Source organism: Salmo trutta, chromosome 22 (assembly GCF_901001165.1).
Source record: "Salmo trutta chromosome 22, fSalTru1.1, whole genome shotgun sequence".
Classification (NCBI taxonomy): domain Eukaryota; kingdom Metazoa; phylum Chordata; class Actinopteri; order Salmoniformes; family Salmonidae; genus Salmo; species Salmo trutta.
The window spans coordinates 18,464,845-18,482,363 of NC_042978.1; the positions used below are offsets into that span (position 1 = coordinate 18,464,845).

General features: G+C 42.0%; 1 protein-coding gene and 1 non-coding gene across 6 annotated transcripts in view; one reads left to right on the top strand and one right to left on the bottom strand.

Annotated features, from left to right (window-relative positions):
• Positions 1-11,671: 11,671 nt before the first annotated feature.
• Positions 11,672-11,743, bottom strand: trnaq-uug (transfer RNA glutamine (anticodon UUG)). The gene has a single exon. It is a non-coding gene; the product is annotated as a tRNA-Gln (tRNA).
• Positions 11,744-16,456: 4,713 nt separating this feature from the next.
• The window catches only part of LOC115158278 (transducin-like enhancer protein 1), a 41,781-nt gene continuing 40,718 nt past the window's right edge, over positions 16,457-17,519 (top strand). For 3 of the 5 annotated variants that reach the window (XM_029707035.1, XM_029707039.1, XM_029707038.1), the window contains exon 1: positions 16,872-17,469. In XM_029707035.1, the coding sequence (XP_029562895.1) occupies positions 17,446-17,469 (24 nt within the window). In that variant the 5' untranslated portion in view covers positions 16,872-17,445. Of the gene's footprint in view, positions 16,519-16,871; positions 17,470-17,519 lie in introns of those variants that run through there. The other 2 variants (XM_029707036.1, XM_029707040.1) reach the window with 2 other exon arrangements.

The window sequence follows — 17,519 nt, forward strand, 5'->3', positions numbered from 1 at the left end:
GGATAAGTGGAAGAGTAACGTAATACAGTTATTGTTTTTCCTCATTAAAGTGATGATGAATGGAGCCAGAGAGGATAGTTATCATAGGTTTCCATGTGGCTGTCCTGAGGCAGACATTGTGGCTAGTGTTACAGAGAGACCAGGAAGACAATAACAGTAGTATATATCAATAACAGTAGTATATATTCAACATGAGACACTACAAACTCACCAAGTAGAGATATCTGAGAGAGCAAAGTAGTTTTCAGTTTAAATTAAGCATGACCAGTTCCCAGGATAGAGAAGATGTGTTTCCTAAAATATTGTACACATCTAGGCCCGCTGAGTGTGGACAAAAGGCTTGATACACGATACTCTCTCAATAGAGAGACAAATACTGTACTTCTTAGATAAAGATGAATTAGAAAACGATGGCATTTAGGTAAAAATGACCATCATTCAGAGAAAGATACTGTACTTACGAGTTTAGTTCAACATCATAACACTGACTTTCTCATCACCTGATCTGACCTCATCCATTCCCCAGCCGAGCAGATTATCTCTGGTTACCACTGATTATTTTCCTTCCTCTGTTTTTCTTATCATTCATTCTGCGTATTAAGGATGCGAAATATTGCTGACTAACGAGATTCACTAGGACTAATATTTGGGCCCCTTTGGGTCCACAGAACTGGGTTTGTCCAGTCAGAAGAGACACCCCTGACCTACAAGATCTTCATGGGTCCAGAGAGGGGTTAGATATCAAGATGAGGGACAGGAAGACTCAGCTCATTTATGCATGTCTGTGTGGATTTATTGGTTTTGTAGACAACAGAAAACAGTGCGTGAAAGGACATTCCCATATTTCTACATAGTTGTTCTTTATTGTCCAGCTCTTGTGCCAGGTTGGATTCACACTGAATGGATACGCTGTGGAAGAGACAATTGGGTGAGAACTACTAGGTAGCAGCCAGCAGTGTAATAAAGTTTGTGTGAGCTGGTGTGGAGGAGTCAGGCGCAGGACAGCAGATATGAGTAAAAAAACGTATTTACTCAAAATACAAACAAATAAAACGCAATAATGCGAGCCCACAATAACGGACCATATTACATACAAACAATTACTCACAAACAAACATGGGGAACAGAGGTTTAAATAATGAACAAGTAATTGGGGAATTGAAACCAGGTGTGTAAGACAAAGACAAAACAAATGGAAAATGAAAAGTGGATCGGCAATGGCTAGAAGGCCGGTGACGTCGACCGCCGAACGCCGCCGGAACAAGGAGGGACCGACTTCAGCGGAAGTCGTGACAAGCAGAACCCCCTAATTTGGCTCAGGATGCCAGTATCAAGATTTCATAGTTTAGTTAATGATTTTTCTGGATGGCACAACTGCAAGGAAAATGTAACAAAAAAAACTAATATATGTGAATACATTAGATCACTCTCTAATTAATAATGTTTATATGCAAGAATGAATATAATGAAATGATATTTAGGACATTGTTTTCTTCCAACAAACCATCATAGTTCTCTTCCAACAAACCTCCCTGTGTGGCGATGACTGTACATGGAAAATATCAAATAAAATGTTATTTGTCACATGCTTTGTAAACAACAGGTGTAGACTAACAGTGAAATGCTTACTTACGGCCCTTCCCAACAAAGCGGAGAGAAAGAAAATAGAGAAATAATAGAAAAGTAAAACACGTAATAATAAATAACAATGAGTAAAGATAACTTGGCTATATTCACAGGGAACCAGTACTGAGTCCATGTGCATGGGTAAGAGGTAATTGAGGTCTTACTCACATTTGCTACAGAGAGCGCGATCATACAGTCGTCCATCACAGCTGGTACTCTTACGCATGGTTCAGTGTTGTTTGCCTCTAAGCGAGCATAGAAGGCATTTAGCTCATCTGGTAGGCTCGCATCACTGGGAAGCGCGCAGCTGGGTTTCCTTTAGAAAAAATGGCACCGATAGATAGGGCAGCCGTGCTTCTAGCCGCTAGGTAACTTTGCAGTATTTCGTTTTTTTTGTGTGTTATTTCTTACATTATTAGCCCAGAAAAATGTTTGTGTTGTTACATACAGCCGGGAAGAACCTTTGGATATAATGCTGGTAACTCACCAGCATTATGACCAGGAATATAACTTTCCCAAATCAGATCCTTTGTTCGTACCCCCCAGGGCAATTGAACTGATTCCAGAGGCTGATCCAAAACATATTCGAGTGGACTTCTAGTCTGACTCAGGAGGCGTGCACACCACCCACCATTTCCGAGTATATTACTCGCTAATGTTCAGTCTCTGAATAATAAAGTTGATGAGCTCAAGGCGAGGATTTCCTTCCCGAGAGACATCAGGGATTGTAACATACTCTGTTTCAGGGAAACATAGCTCTCTCGGGATATACTGTCTGAGTCCATACAGCCAGTTGGGTTCTCAGTTCATCGCGCAGACAGGAATAAATATCTCTCCGGATGAGGAAGGATGGGGGTGTATGTTTCACGATTAACTACTCATGGTGTGATTGTGATAACATACAGGAACTCAAGTCCTTTTGTCACCCGACCTAGAATAACTCACAATCAAATGCCGACCGTATTACCTTTCTTTGGTTATAGTCACAGCCGTGTATATTCCCTCTCAAGCCGATACCACGATGGCCCTCAAAGAACTTCACTGGACTTTATGGAAACTGGAAACCACATATCCTGAGGCCGCATTTATTGTAGCTGGGGATTTTAACAAAGACAATTTGAGGAAAACGCTACCGAAGTTCTATCAACACATTGACTGTAGCACTCGCGCTGCTAAAACACTCAACCACTGCTACTCCAACTTCCGGGATGCCTACAAGGCCCTCCTTTGGCAAATCTGATCACGACTCCATTTTGCTCCTCCCTTCCTATAGACAGAAACTCAAACAGGAAGTACCCGTGCTAAGGACTATTCAAGGCTGGTCTGACCAATCGGAATCCACATTTCAAGACTGTTTTGATCACGCGGACTGGGATATGATCCGGGCAGCCTCAGAGAATAATATCGACGTATACGCTGATTTGGAGAGCGTTGGACTAGTAACCAAAAGGTTGCAAGTTCGAATCCCTGAGCTGACTAGGTACAAATCTGTCGTTCTGCCCCTGAACAAGGCAGTTAACCCACTGTTCCTAGGCCATCATTGAAAATAAAAATGTGTTCTTAACTGACTTGCCTAGTGAAATAAAGGTCAAATAAAATTACATTTTAAAAAGTGTATAGGAGATGTTGTACCCACTGTGACTATTAAAACGTACCCTAACCGGAAACCGTGGATAGATGGCAGCATTCCCGTAAAACTGAAAGTGCGAACCACCACAATTAACCATGGAAAGGTGACTACCAAATACAAACAGTGTAGTTATTCCCTCCGTAAGGCAATCAAACAGGCAATACGTCAGTATAGAGACAAAGTGGATTCGCAATTCAATGGCTCAGACACAAGACGTATGTGCCAGGGTCTACAGACAATCACGGACTACAATGGGAAAACCAGCCACGTTGCAGACACCAAAGTCTTGCTTCCGGACAAGCTAAACACCTTCTTCGCCCGCTTTGAGGATAACACAGTGTCACCGACACGGCCTGCTACCAAGGACTGTGGGCTCTCCATCTCCATGGCCGACGTGAGTAAGACATTTAAGAGTTTTAACCCTCGCAGGGCTAACGGCCCAGATGGCATCCCTAGCTGCATGCGCAGACCAGCTGGCTGGAGTGTTTACGGACATGTTCAATCTCTCCCTATTTCAGTCTGCTGTCCCCACATGCTTCAAGATGTCCACCATTGTTCCTGTACCCAAGAAATCAAAGGTAACTGAACTAAATTACTATCGCCCCGTAGCACTCACTTCTGTCATCATGAAGTGCTTTGACAGACTAGTCAAGGATCATATGAGGGGCCCCAGTGTTGACACCCTAGACCCACTTCAATTTGCTTACTACCCCAATTAATCCACAGACGATGCAATCGCCATCACTGTCACGCCCTGACCATAAAGAGCCCTTGGTTCTCTATGGTGTTGTAGGTCAGGGCGTGACTAAGGGGTGTTCTACTCATGTTATTTCTATGTTGGTGAGTTGTATGGTTCCCAAATAGAGGCAGCTGTTAATCGTTGCCTCTAATTGGGGATCATATTTAGGAAGCCCTTTCTCCCACCTGCTTTGTGGGATATTGTTTTGTTGAGTGCTGATGTGCGCTCTGTTACTTCATGGTCATTGTTTGTTTATTGTTTTGTTTAAGTTTCACTAATAAAAGATGTGGAACTCGAATCACGCTGCGCCTTGGTCTGACCATTTCTACGAGCGTGACAATCACACTGCACACTGCCCTATCCCATCTGGACAAGAGGAATACCTATGTAAGAATGCTGTTCATTGACTATAGCTCAGCATTCAACGCCATAGTATCCTCCAAGCTCATCATTAAGCTCGAGGCCCTGGGTCTCAACCCCGCCTTGTGCAACTGGGTCCTGGACTTCCTGACGGGCCGCCCCCAGGTGATGAAGGTAGGAAACAACAACTCCACTTCGCAGATCCTCAACACTGGGGCCCCACAAGGGTGCGTGCTCAGCTCCCTCCTGTACTCCCTGTTCACCCATGACTGCGTGGCCAAGCACGCCTCCAACTCAATCCTCCTATAGCTCCTCCCACCAGCCTCCACTGCAGCATATGCGTGTTTTCATGATTTTTTTCAAAAGGAATAAAACATTCAGCTGAATGTTTACGCGTAATTGTTGAATCATTTGCTGTTCACAACGGAAATCTGCCTCTTCAATGCTCGACTTGCATTTAAAATGGCTGAGACCTGCTGAGACCTGCTGAACTGTATCAGACAACTTTTTTGCTATTGTACCTAACATTTTACCTAACATTTTAAACATTTTAACAGTTTACAACAAAGGAGTTTTTTTTTACCGGGAACGTGTCTCTCCGGTAAAACATGTACTTTGCCATGATTGTCAGTTATGTAGCTGCTCTACTGATAATCTCAGTGCGTCCTTGCTGGGACGACACAAATCTACTGCCGGAGAATATCTACACCAAACACATTGGTTCACCGATCCACCGGAGCGGACTATACACAGCATACCATAATGTTCTGAATAATGGCCAAGTCTACCTCGCTCCCTATTCCACTGAACCGCTTAGGCGTGACAAACACAAGTCCCACATTTATCGGAAACTGTTAAACTACCTGTTCACTACCCTGCTGCTCTCCGGGGATGTGCAACTTAATCCTGGGCCTAACATCACCGAGCCAGCAATACTCACCGGAGTGGAAAGCAGGGGGTGGCCTCGTCCACAGATCATCGCCGCTGTGGAAGTGGGTGAGTGCTATCGTCCCATGGTTTCTCTCGATTCACCCGGCTCCAGGATAGATTTTGACTCTTCAAACATACCCAAGCCGTTATATGCGATCCCTGACTTTGCTTCTGGTACGCAAGTCATTTTAATTAGTTCCCCACATCCAGTGCAAGCGGGAGGGATTGTTGGTTCCGCTACCGAACTGCCCCTAATCAAAACGAAACAAAACGGCCTAAACCCAGCTGTCAGAAAACACAGAAAATGTAACTTTTTTCAATGTGTCAATCACTCTCGAGTCATCTGGGACCCACGGGCTAAGCCCAAGGGACTACTAGGAGGGCACTTGAACATTCGTAGTGTCATTCCAAAAAGTGATCAAATTCAACATCTACTCACAGACTCCAACCTTGACTTCCTCTGCCTCTCAGAGACATGGCTCCATAAAAACTCTCCATGTGCTGCTTTGATTGTGCCTGGCTACAATGTTTTCAGGAGAGACAGGATTGAAGGAAGAGGAGGGGGTCTGATGATTTACATTAAAGAACATATCCGATGTAAACAAATTGAGTGGTCATGTGATAATGAACTAGAATGTATTGGCCTGAACGTTACACTGTCTCCCCAAATGTATTTTACCCTTATTGGAATGTATAGACCACCTACCACCAAAAGTGTGTTTTTTGATCAGTTTAATAACATGCTTAGGGAATGTGATTTTGGGAAGGAGGTCATCTTAATGGGAGATTTTAATATTAATTATGAAGACAAGGCTTGTAGGAAAACCCTCAAACGGATCACTAATACCTTTGACCTTACACAGCTGGTTAAAGGGCCAACCAGGGTGACTTGTTGCTCTAAAACACAGATTGATTTGGTGTTCAGTAATAAACCAGAGAGTGACTAAATCATTCAATATGGTTACTGGGCTGTCTGATCATAATTTGACACTTATAGCCAGAAAGTTGTCTAAGAGCAGGTTTAAGCTCTCTACTGTTAGAAAGCCGGATCAACTAAGAATACCTAAGAGTGAATTAAACTATTTTGAAAACGCAATTAATGGAATTAACTGGAATGATCTTTTGTCCTATACAGATGTGGAAGCTGATAGTGAGGTTTTTCTATCCACAATCCAGGCTACAATAAATGGTTTCCTAAAGAAAATCAAATCCAAACCTGGCCAAAAGAGCACTCTTCCTTGGCTAAATGGAGAAATTTGGAAATTGATGAAAGAACGAGATTATGCTCTAAAAACAGCCCTAAAATCCAAATTAGAGCATGACAGACGTAGGTTTACCATGTTGAGAAATAAGGTGATGAAAGAAATCAGACAGGCCAAGGCAAACTTTTTTATTAACATAATTGGTGAGGCAAAGGGAAATTCAAAATTGATCTGGGAGAATCTAAAAAAGTTAACAGGGAAAGACCATAGTAACACTGCAAAAAGACTAGAGATCATGGTGAATAACAATCTAACACAGGATGCAGTCGAAATAGCAATAGCCTTCAATTCCTACTTTATTGACTCTGTCAAGGTACTGACACAGAACCCCTCCACTGGTTTATTGGGCTCAGTGCTAGTGAATGACGCTCAACCTGTCTTCATCATAAGGGAGGTTTCTGAGTCAAAGGTGAACAAGGTGATTAGCTCACTAAAGAACTCTAAATCCAAAGATGTGTTTGTGCTGGACTCTACCTTTCTTAAAAACTACAAAGAGTCACTCATTGGCCCCATTACTAAGGTCACCAACACATCTATTGGTCTGGGGGTGTTTCCAAGGGTATGGAAGTCAGCCATAATAACGGCCATCTTTAAATTGGGCGACCCTGCTGACGTGAGTAACTACAGGCCCATTAGTATACTACCTGTAGTGTCGAAGGTTGTTGAAAAGTGTGTAGCAGAACAACTGATTTCCCACCTCAACAACAGCCCCTTCACATTACACTCCATGCAGTTTGGCTTCAGAGTGAAACACTCCACAGAAACGGCCAACTGCTTTCTTCTGGAAAATGTGAAGTCCAAGATGGACAAAGGGGGCGTTGTTGGGGCTGTGTTTCTGGACCTAAGGAAGGCTTTCGATACTGTTAACCATGAGATTCTCATCACAAAATTGTCCAAGTTCAACTTTTCCCCCGATGCCTTGAGATGGATGAAATCATACCTTGAAGGCAGAACTCAGTGTGTCAGAGTGAGCAATGAGCTGTCGCCCACTCTTAGCTATGATGTGGGCGTGCCCCAAGGGTCAATACTGGGGCCCCTCTTGTTCAGCCTGTACATTAATGATCTGCCTTCCGTCTGCACTGGGTCTGAAGTTCAAATGTATGCAGATGATACAGTGATATATGTGCATGCAAAGAGCAAACAACAAGCTGCACAAGAACTCACTACTGTAATGGTCCAGGTTACAAAGTGGCTCAGTGACTCGTGTTTGCATCTCAATGTGAAAAAAACTGTTTGCATGTTCTTCACAAAGAGGGCAACAGATGCTACTGAGCCAGATGTCTATGTGTCAGGGGAGAAGCTCCAGGTGGTATCTGATTTTAAGTACCTTTGAATCATACTTGATTCCAACCTCTCTTTTAAAAAGCATGTGAAAAAGGTAATTCAAATAACCAAATTCAACCTAGCTAATTTCCGATTTATACGAAATTGTTTGACCACAGAGGTAGCAAGACAGTACTTCAAATCGATGATACTCCCCCACTTAACATACTGCTTGACTAGTTGGACCCAAGCTTGCTATACAACATTAAAACCTCTTCAGTCTGTCTACAAACAGGCTCTGAAAGTGCTTGATAGGAAGCCCAATAGCCATCATCACTGTTACATCCTCAGAAAGCATGAGCTCCTGAGTTGGGAAAATCTGGTGCAATACACCGACACATGTCTTGTATTCAAGATCCTAAATGGCCTGGCTCCCCCTCCACTCAGTATTTTTGTTAAACAGAAAATCCAAACATATGGCAGCAGATCCACAAGGTCTGCCATGAGAGGTGACTGTATAGTTCCCTTAAGGAAAAGCACCTTTAGTAAATCCGCTTTCTCTGTGAGAGCGTCCCATGTCTGGAATACACTGCCATCAGACACACATAACTGCACCACATATCACACTTTCACAAAATGCATGAAGACATGGCTAAAGGTCAATCAGATTTGTGAACATAATCCCTAGCTGTGTATTGCCGCTTTCCATGTTGTCTGTTGTCTGTAGCTTGTGAGGTGTGGAAACACTTTGTTTTTATGGATTTTGTCTTGTTGCTTTTTGTTCTATGTTGCTCTGTCTGTATGCTACATCTTGCTTGTCCTATGTTGCTCTGTCTGTATGCTATGTCTTGCTTCTCCTGTTACTCTGCGTGTGCTCACTGTTCTATGATTGTCTATATTGTAATTGTTTTTAATAACCTGCCCAGGGACTGCGGTTGAAAATTAGCCGCCTGGCTAAAACCGGCACTTTTACTGAAACGTTGATTAATGTGCACTGTCCCTGTAAAAATAAAATAAACTCAAACTCAAGTTTGCAGATGACACAACAGTAGTAGGCCTGTTTACCAACAATGACGAGACAGCCTACAGGGAGGAGGTGAGGGCCCTGGGAGTGTGGTGTCAGCAAAACAACCTCTCACTCAATGTCAACAAAACAAAGGAGATGATCGTGGACTTCAGGAAACAGCAGAGGAAGCACCCCCCTATCCAGTTATCCACATTGACAGGACTGCAGTGGAGAAGGTGGAAAGCTTCAAGTTCCTCTGCATACACATCATTGACAAATTGAAATGGTCCACCCACACAGTGTGGTGAAGAAGGCGCAACAGTGCCTCTTCAACCTCAGGAGGCTGAAGAAATTTGGCTTGGCACCTAAAACCAAAACTTTTACAGATGCACAATTAAGAGCAAGCATCCTGTTGGGCTGTATCACTGCTTGGTACGGCAACTGCACCGCCCGCAATCACAGGGCTCTCCAGAGGGTGGTGCGGTCACATCACCGGGGGCAAACTACCTGCCCTCCAGGACACCTACAGCCCCTGGTGTCACAGGAAGGCCAAAAATATCATCAAGGACAACAACCACCCGAGCCAGTGCCTGTTCACCCCGCTATCATCCAGAAGGTGAGGTCAGTACAGGTGCATCAAAGCTGCGACCGAAAGAATGAAAACAGCTTCTATCTCAAGGCCATCAGACTGTTAAATAGCCATCTCTAGCACAATAAAGCCTGCTGCCCTATATACACAGACTTCAAATCACTGGCCACATTAACAATAGAACACTAGTCACTTTAATAATGTTCAAATATTTTGCATTACTCATTTCATATGTATATACTGTATTCTATTCTATTCAGCTGTTTCTTAGTATATGCCGCTTTGACTTTGCTTGTCCAAATATTTATATATTCTTAATTCCATTCCTTTACTTTCAATTTGTGTGTATTGTTGTGAAATTGGTAGATATTACTTGTTAGATATTACTGCACTACTGAAGCTAGAAATACAAGCCTTTCGCTACACCCGCAATAACATCTGCTTAACACATGTATGTGACCAATAAAATTTGATTTGATTTAATCTATGATCGTTTGCAAGCCCTGACACATCCGATGAGCGTCAAAGCTGGTGTAGTAGGATTCGATCTTAGTTCTGTATTGATGCTTTGCCTGTTTCATGGTTCATCTTAGGGCGTATTGTGATTTTTACAAGTGTCCAGGTTAGTGTCCCGCTCCTTGAAAGTGGCAACTCTAGCCTTTAGCTCAATGTGAATGTTGCCTGTAAATCCATGGCTTCTGGTTGGGATATGGGCATACGATCACTGTCTGGATGAGGTCATCGATGCAGTTATTGATGAAGCTGGTGACTGATGTGGTAAACTCCTCAATGACATCGGATGAGTCCCGGAACATATTCCAGTTACTTCCTGTGTTAGTTTTTGCTTGTAAGCAGGAATCAGGAGGATAGAGTTATGGTCCTATATGAGGGAGAGCTTTGTATGCATCTCTGTGTGTGAAGTAAAGGTGATCTAGAGTTTTTCACCGGTGACATGCTGGTAGAAATGAGGTAAAATGGATTTCAGGTTTCCTGCATTAAAACCCCTAGGAGCGCTGCCTCTGGTTAAATATTTTTTGGTTCACTTATGGCCTTATACAGCTTGTTGAGTGTGGTCTTAGTACAAGCATCGATTTGTGGTGGTAAATAGACAGCTACGAAAAATATAGATGAAATCTCTCTTGACAAATAGTATGGTCAACACAGCTTACCATGAGGTATTCTAACTCAGGCGAGCAGAACCTCGAGACTTCCTTAATATTAGAGATTGCGCACCAGCTGTCGTTAACAAAGAGACACACACCAACCCCCTTGAGTTTACCGGAGGGTGCCATTCTGTCCTGCCGATGCATAGCAAAACCACCTAGTTGTATATTATCCATGTCCTTGTTCAGCCAAGTTTCCGAGAAACATAGGATATTTCAGTTCTTCGGGTCCTGTTGATTGGATAGTCTTGAACAGAGTCCAGTTCGTTCTCCAGTGATTGTATATTCGCAAATAGAACAGAGGATGGAAGCGGTTTATTTCCTCGCCACCGTAGTTTCATCAGGGTGCCTGCACGTCGGCCTCTATAGCGCCGTCTCTTTCTCTTCCGAGTGTCGGGGATTAGGCCCACGACTTGTTGAGCTACAAATCTTCATCCAAATTGAGTTTAGTGGTCACTGTTCTGATGTCCAGAAGCTATTTTCAGTCATAGGAAACGATGGCGAAAACAATATGTACAAAAAAAGTTACGATCAGCGCAAAAAAACTGAAAATAACAGAATTGGTCAGGATCCCGTAAAACAGCGCTATACATTCCAGCGCCATTCTAAGGTTAGGATTGCGGGTTAGGGTTGACCCGGGATGGTGGAATGAAGCTAGGGCTAAGGATAGGGTTACTGCTGGGAGTACATTATTTATTTATCTCTCATTCATTCTCACATTCACTGCTGTGTGTATGATGACCGTGAACAAAGCCCTGTGCCTAATGAAGACTATCCTCTATCAGCTGTAATATGCTGTCTCCTTGTGGGAAACCTTTATAACTGCAGTATTAATCATATTATAATGAATGGGTGTTCTGCTTTTGCATGGATTTGAAAACTTGTGCTGGTGTACTTAATTTGCTTTTATACTTTGGTTCTATACATCACAAATAATACTTTACAGATATAAAACAAGCAATCAAATAATTCAGTGTTTTGTATAGTGTTCCATACACCAAACTGATATCTACTAACTGGACATTATTATAAACAATGGGTTTAGCCTACTAATAATATTTAACGTCAGATGAAAATTCAAAGTTGCCGTTTTCCATAAAATAAGGTTCTACCGAGATTTGAACTCGGATCGCTGGATTCAAAGTCCAGAGTGCTAACCATTACACCATAGAACCTTGCTGCGCATGTCTATTGAAATTCAGAAATATAAACATGATCGATGACAGTATTGATTAAATGTGGATATGATATAGATGTAAAATTCTATTTCGGATTATTATATTCGCTTATCCCATAGTCAGACCCAGCCAACCAATATTTACCGGTGTCTGGTAGCAGACAAATCATTTAATCACAATTTGAATGCAACTGCAATGCCACAAATGAACGGGAGGCGGCAACCTGTGCTCATCATCAAAGACAGACTTCCTTTCAAAGAAAGCCCATGTTGTGTCCAAGGTGAAAACAGAATGATTTGGGAGCTTTGACAAATGGTAATGCAATGAAATGTTATATCTTAAAATGTGTTTTAATCTGCTTGTTACTGTAGCTAGTAGACAAAATACATATTAAATGTAGCCTATGTGCATAGATAAAGAGATACTGTATGTCAATGGCCATTTCAATTTGTTTGACAAATATAAGCCTAAAACCATAATTGGTGGGAATGGCCATAAACAGGTTTTTCTAGGTGTGTGAAAAGAACAGGTTGCACTCTAAGCCTACTTACCATGTGTAATGAATGACAGAGCAGAGTGAAGCTGATGTCATTTGCAAGTCAATGTATCCTCCTCCTGCAGAATGTGTTAGAATGCAATATGAATTGCTCATGCCAAGGTACTGTTTCGCACTGGACTGTATTAAGCTACAATGTGAAAAAATACACTGTTATCTTGTTCATACAGAGAACAAGAGAAACTGAGAATATTGCCATCAAAGAGAGCAATACAGTATGCCAGATATTGACAATGACCACTTCAAAGATCGTAATAGGCCTGCATGTTCATAGTCATATTACATAAATATTGTGTTGTTAAACTAAGGGAATCGTATTTTTGTAGTGACACATGGTTTATTCCAAAGACAAAATGTGTAGGTTGTTTTTGGTTGAGCAATGTCTTCTGTTTGTGTTCGCATCAACAAAGAACAATGAACAAGTATATTTAAAAAGCCAACATTCTATCACTCTTACATACCATTAGACTTTATGTAACTAAGTCATTGATGCGGATGTGGTTTACTGTTTCAATTGGTAGTGTAGTATGGACGTACAGTACAGCATCATACTGCATCAGGAATGTGAGGGACTGTTGAGTGGGGATTGCAACATGAAAGGAGAGCAGTGGAATTCCTAAGATCCCAGATACACATGCCTGCGGGTGTTAATGTGCCCGAGTCTGTGTCAGGTGTGTGTGTGTTTTGTGAGTTTGTGTGTGTTTTGTGTTAATGAGTGCATGAACGTGTGTCTCTGTATGTGTGTGTGTGTGTGTGTGTGTGTGTGTGTGTGTGTGTGTGTGTGGCTACTGATGTGGGTAATTACCCCTTCTTTCCCCCCAGAGGTCAGGAGGAGAGAGAGGAGGGGGGGATGGGAGGGATGGAGTGGGGGATGGAGGGAATGGCAGGAGGGGGGCAGGTTCCCAGGGGAGGAGAGACCGATAAATCACTGTGCTGTCTCTGTGCTGACACCAGGCTTGTCTGCTGGGGGGAGGCTCACAACAACACTGTGGCCTTGTCTCTCTGTCACTCACCCCCATGCTGGGCAGGAGCCATCCCCATGCTGCCCTAATATAGGAGAGGGAGGGGTGGTGGGCATTGGGTACCCAGCACCCATTGGTTCAATATGATATCTCATTTTATAATTTGTATTAATTTGAGAGAGATGTACAAAAACAGACTAGTTCGATGTTGAAAACATGATATGAGCTTTTACATTTAACCTTAATTTAACTGTGAGCTACAGATGCAGTCAAATATATTGGTACCCTTGCATAATTCACTATTTCTTCTAAAATAAGTTGAAATTTAAAAAACTGTTGGTGTTTACACCTGTATTTGTTTTTATTTACAACTGGACAAACAATAATTCAATCAAAACACTTCAAAGTAAAAAATCACCTGGACTAAATTATAAATCATTTGAAATAATTTGGTTGGAGGCAGTGATTCCCGTTTACTGTGTAATTTATCTAAACTGTGGCAAGTTGTATGTGCCTACAGCGTAAAATGGCCATTCATCCATTTGAAAATAAAAAGCAGAACATTCTGCTCCATTGCAGTCCATTGTGAAGTGCAAGGGTGCCAATATATTTCACAGCATCTGTAGGTCATTTTATGTGTGTTTTTGCAAACAAAAAACTGGTTGTTGCATCTTCACAATTCCTCAAACACAACCACTCCCCCTTGGTGTTCTTTTGGCTACTGATATTTGCCTATAGGTAGTAGAAGTTTGCCTTGCTTTTATTGCTGAGTACAAACCCTGCCAAATGCAGTTTTACAAGGATGCTGCAGGCAGTTTCTATTGCTTGAAGACAGGTGTGTGTGTGTGTGTGTGTGTGTGTGTGTGTGTGTGTGTGTGTGTGTGTGTGTGTGTGTGTGTGTGTGTGTGTGTGTGTGTGTGTGTGTGTGTGTGTGTTTAATATAAAAACAGTGCTGTTGAGTTGATTGTATAGCCCGTATCTTTTCAACAGGACATTTTCCTAAAAACAAAAGAGCTTCTTCCATAACGATGGTGGGGTGACTGAGGACTGAGGACATGTGAAAGGAGGAGTGTGCTTTAGTGACCACAGTGCACTGGGACCTGCAGGCCTCAATCAGACCCCAGTCAGTATCATCCCTCCCTGGGCTGACCTGCCAATAGCAATAATGTATGTCCTTCACTTATCACATTCTATCATCTATTATTATGCCTCCCCCAGAACGAAACAACTACCTATACACGCTGTTGCCCGTCCTACCCACTCACCTCCTACATGAAGCATCTCCAAGCAGCAGCCTGCAATACATTGCATTCCTCATGACTTTTTTTCTAATAAATGTGATCCTAGACCCTGGGAGGGAGACCAACAAGCTGCATTAAAATTCATGGGGGAAAAATTGCAATAAAATATCTCTCTCCCACCCTCCCTCTCTTTCTCTCCCTTTTTCACTCTCTTTTTTTCTACCAGCCTTGCACACTCTCTTTCATTCAATCTCTAACTCTCCCACCGGGTCGTCTTTCTTAGCATCCCCCCTGCTGTCCTTCATCCCTAATTCTCTCTCTCTTTCTCTCTCTCTCTCTCTCTCTCTCTCTCTCTCTCTCTCTTTCTGTATTTTCCACCTCTGGCAGGTTGTGATTTCCACTGTCAGAAAATTGCTTTTTCAATATCTGTCTCTCTAATTATGAGGCCTGCTAAAGGGGTCCTGCCACCAGAATACCAATAAATGTCTCTAGGATTTTTCCTCTTTTAAAGAATAGTTTTGAAGGAACAAACAATGCACAGTGAAATCTTATAATGTAAGATTAAAATCAGTTTACATTTCTTAGGCCCATGAAAGCTTATCAGTATACAGGCTATAGGTCTCCTGCTGTAGCCACTCACTAAACCATAAACCTCAACTAAATCTTGTAATAAATCATGTGGAAATTGAGCAAGTTGAGGTGACTAAAACTGCTTGGAGTAACCCTGGATTGTAAACTGTCATGGTCAAAACATGTTGATGCAACAGTAGCTAAGATGGGGAGAAGTCGGTCCATAATAAAGCCTTTTTAACAACACTATCAACAAGGCAGGTCCTACAGGCTCTAGTTTTATCACACCTGGACTACTGTTCAGTTGTGTGGTCAGGTGCCACAAAGAGGGACCTCGGAAAATTACAATTGGCTCAGAACAGGGCATGTACACGGAGTACTAGCATTAATAATATGCATGTAAATCTCTCATGGCTCAAATTGGAGGAGAGATTAACTTCATCACTACTTGTTTTTGTAAGAAGTGTTGACGTGCTGAATGCACTGAGGTGTCTGTTTTTAAACTACTAGCACACAGCTCGGACACCTATGCATACCCCACAATACATGCTACCAAAGGCCTCTTCACAATCCTCAAGACAAGAACAGTCTATGGGAGGCACACAGTACTACATAGAGCCATGGCTATGTGGAATTCTATTCCACATCAGGTAACTGATGCAAGCAGTAGAATCATATTTTAAAAACAGATAAAAATACACAGGGACTGTGAAGAGACAAACACACAGGCACAGACACACATACACATGATAAGACACGCACTCTACACAGAAGTACACATAGATTTTGTATTGTCGATATGTGATAACAGAGTAGTGGCCTGAGGTAACACACTTAATGTGTCGTGAAAAGTGTTATGAAATGTAATGTCATGTAATATTTTGAATTGTATATAACTGCCTTAATGTTGCTTTAAGCCAAGAAGAGTAGCTGCTGCCTTTCAATACCTTTGTTTGTGAAGTGGAATGCTCTTTACTTATGTTCATTGTTTATTTGAGATGTCCATAAATGAACATGACCTAGATCTTGAATATAATATTCTCATAGGGGCTGCCAACCTTTTTTTTCTATTCAGCGTGAATACAAATATAGATATATTATGCAACATTAAACATTTGTGCAACGACAGACGATTTGTGGGAGAGGAAATAAGGTATTTGAATACTGTAGGTCTACCCAACAACTCTGCTTTATTCATCACTATCACTTCTAATACTCTAAAGGGTTAAATTGTCCTCTCAGTGTACTTGATTGACGTTTGGAGCACTATGATGGCAGAATCCTCCAATCAACAAACGGTCAGTGTACCCACGTGGGTATTCTCAATACTCATTGGTTACTTGCATCAGTGTTGATTGTGGATGTGTCGAGCCCCACGTGGAGATTTTATTCAATCATTGAACAATTCCATTGCACCCCCTCTTTCTATTGAACATTTTACAGGTACTGTATATAAAATAATAGCATTGTTAATATAGGAGTCTCAAATTACCCAAAAATACAATACAAAGGGGGGTTCAATTATATGGCTACACGAATTAACAGATTTGAGTAGCACATGTACAATCATGATGAGAAAATTAACAAGGATGTTTATTTTACTAATATCATTCGACTATTTATACAAGAGCACTGGTCAGAAATGGTTTAGCTCTAAAAAAAACAGTTTTGGCCTTAAAATGTTTAGGATTCATCTATCATTAGACTAGGTAGACTTGATGCTGTTCATAAATAAGGAAAGAAAGGTTAAACCTTGGATCCCGTCGTAGGCTGGCTTGATCAACAGGATAGAAATATTCTCCCTTATCATTCTGTCTCAACAAATGTTTCTCTCTCAAGAAAACAACTCATAGCTATGTCCCATTGAAGATCAGGCGAGGATCAGAAAAGGAGGGAGTGAGGGAAGCAAAGCGAAAGGAGTAGGCTAGTATAGAGCAACCAACGAGACAAAAGAGACTGCATTGAATGTGGTGGTTTCCGTCTCGGAAGCCACATAATATAGCCACATTTTCTCTTTATTCTAGACGGCGAGAATACACCGGGGAGGGGACCATTTACTTGAAGAGAAGGTGAAATTCTACTCTTTCGAAGTGCGTAGTCACGAGGACTCTTAACATCTAGTCGTGGACCGGGTGCATCTTTACTACATCGAGTGTTCTTTTTCTGTGGGTTGGAGATCGACCAGGACAAAGGGAGTCTTGAGCAAGGAGTGAGTGAGTGAGCAAGCCGAGACCCATTAGTCATTACCGCCTCTGAAACCAGGCCAAATGCGTCTCTGAAAGCGACAATATACAGTTTTCTCAATTTCTGTCCGAATATTTTTGCCCATAAGAGGAAGAAGATTAAAAAAAGCATCAATCGGCGCCCAAAATGTTTCCTCAAAATCGACCCCCGGTAAGTAGGCTAATATTAACATGTAACATTCGGTAATTGCTTTCTTCCAG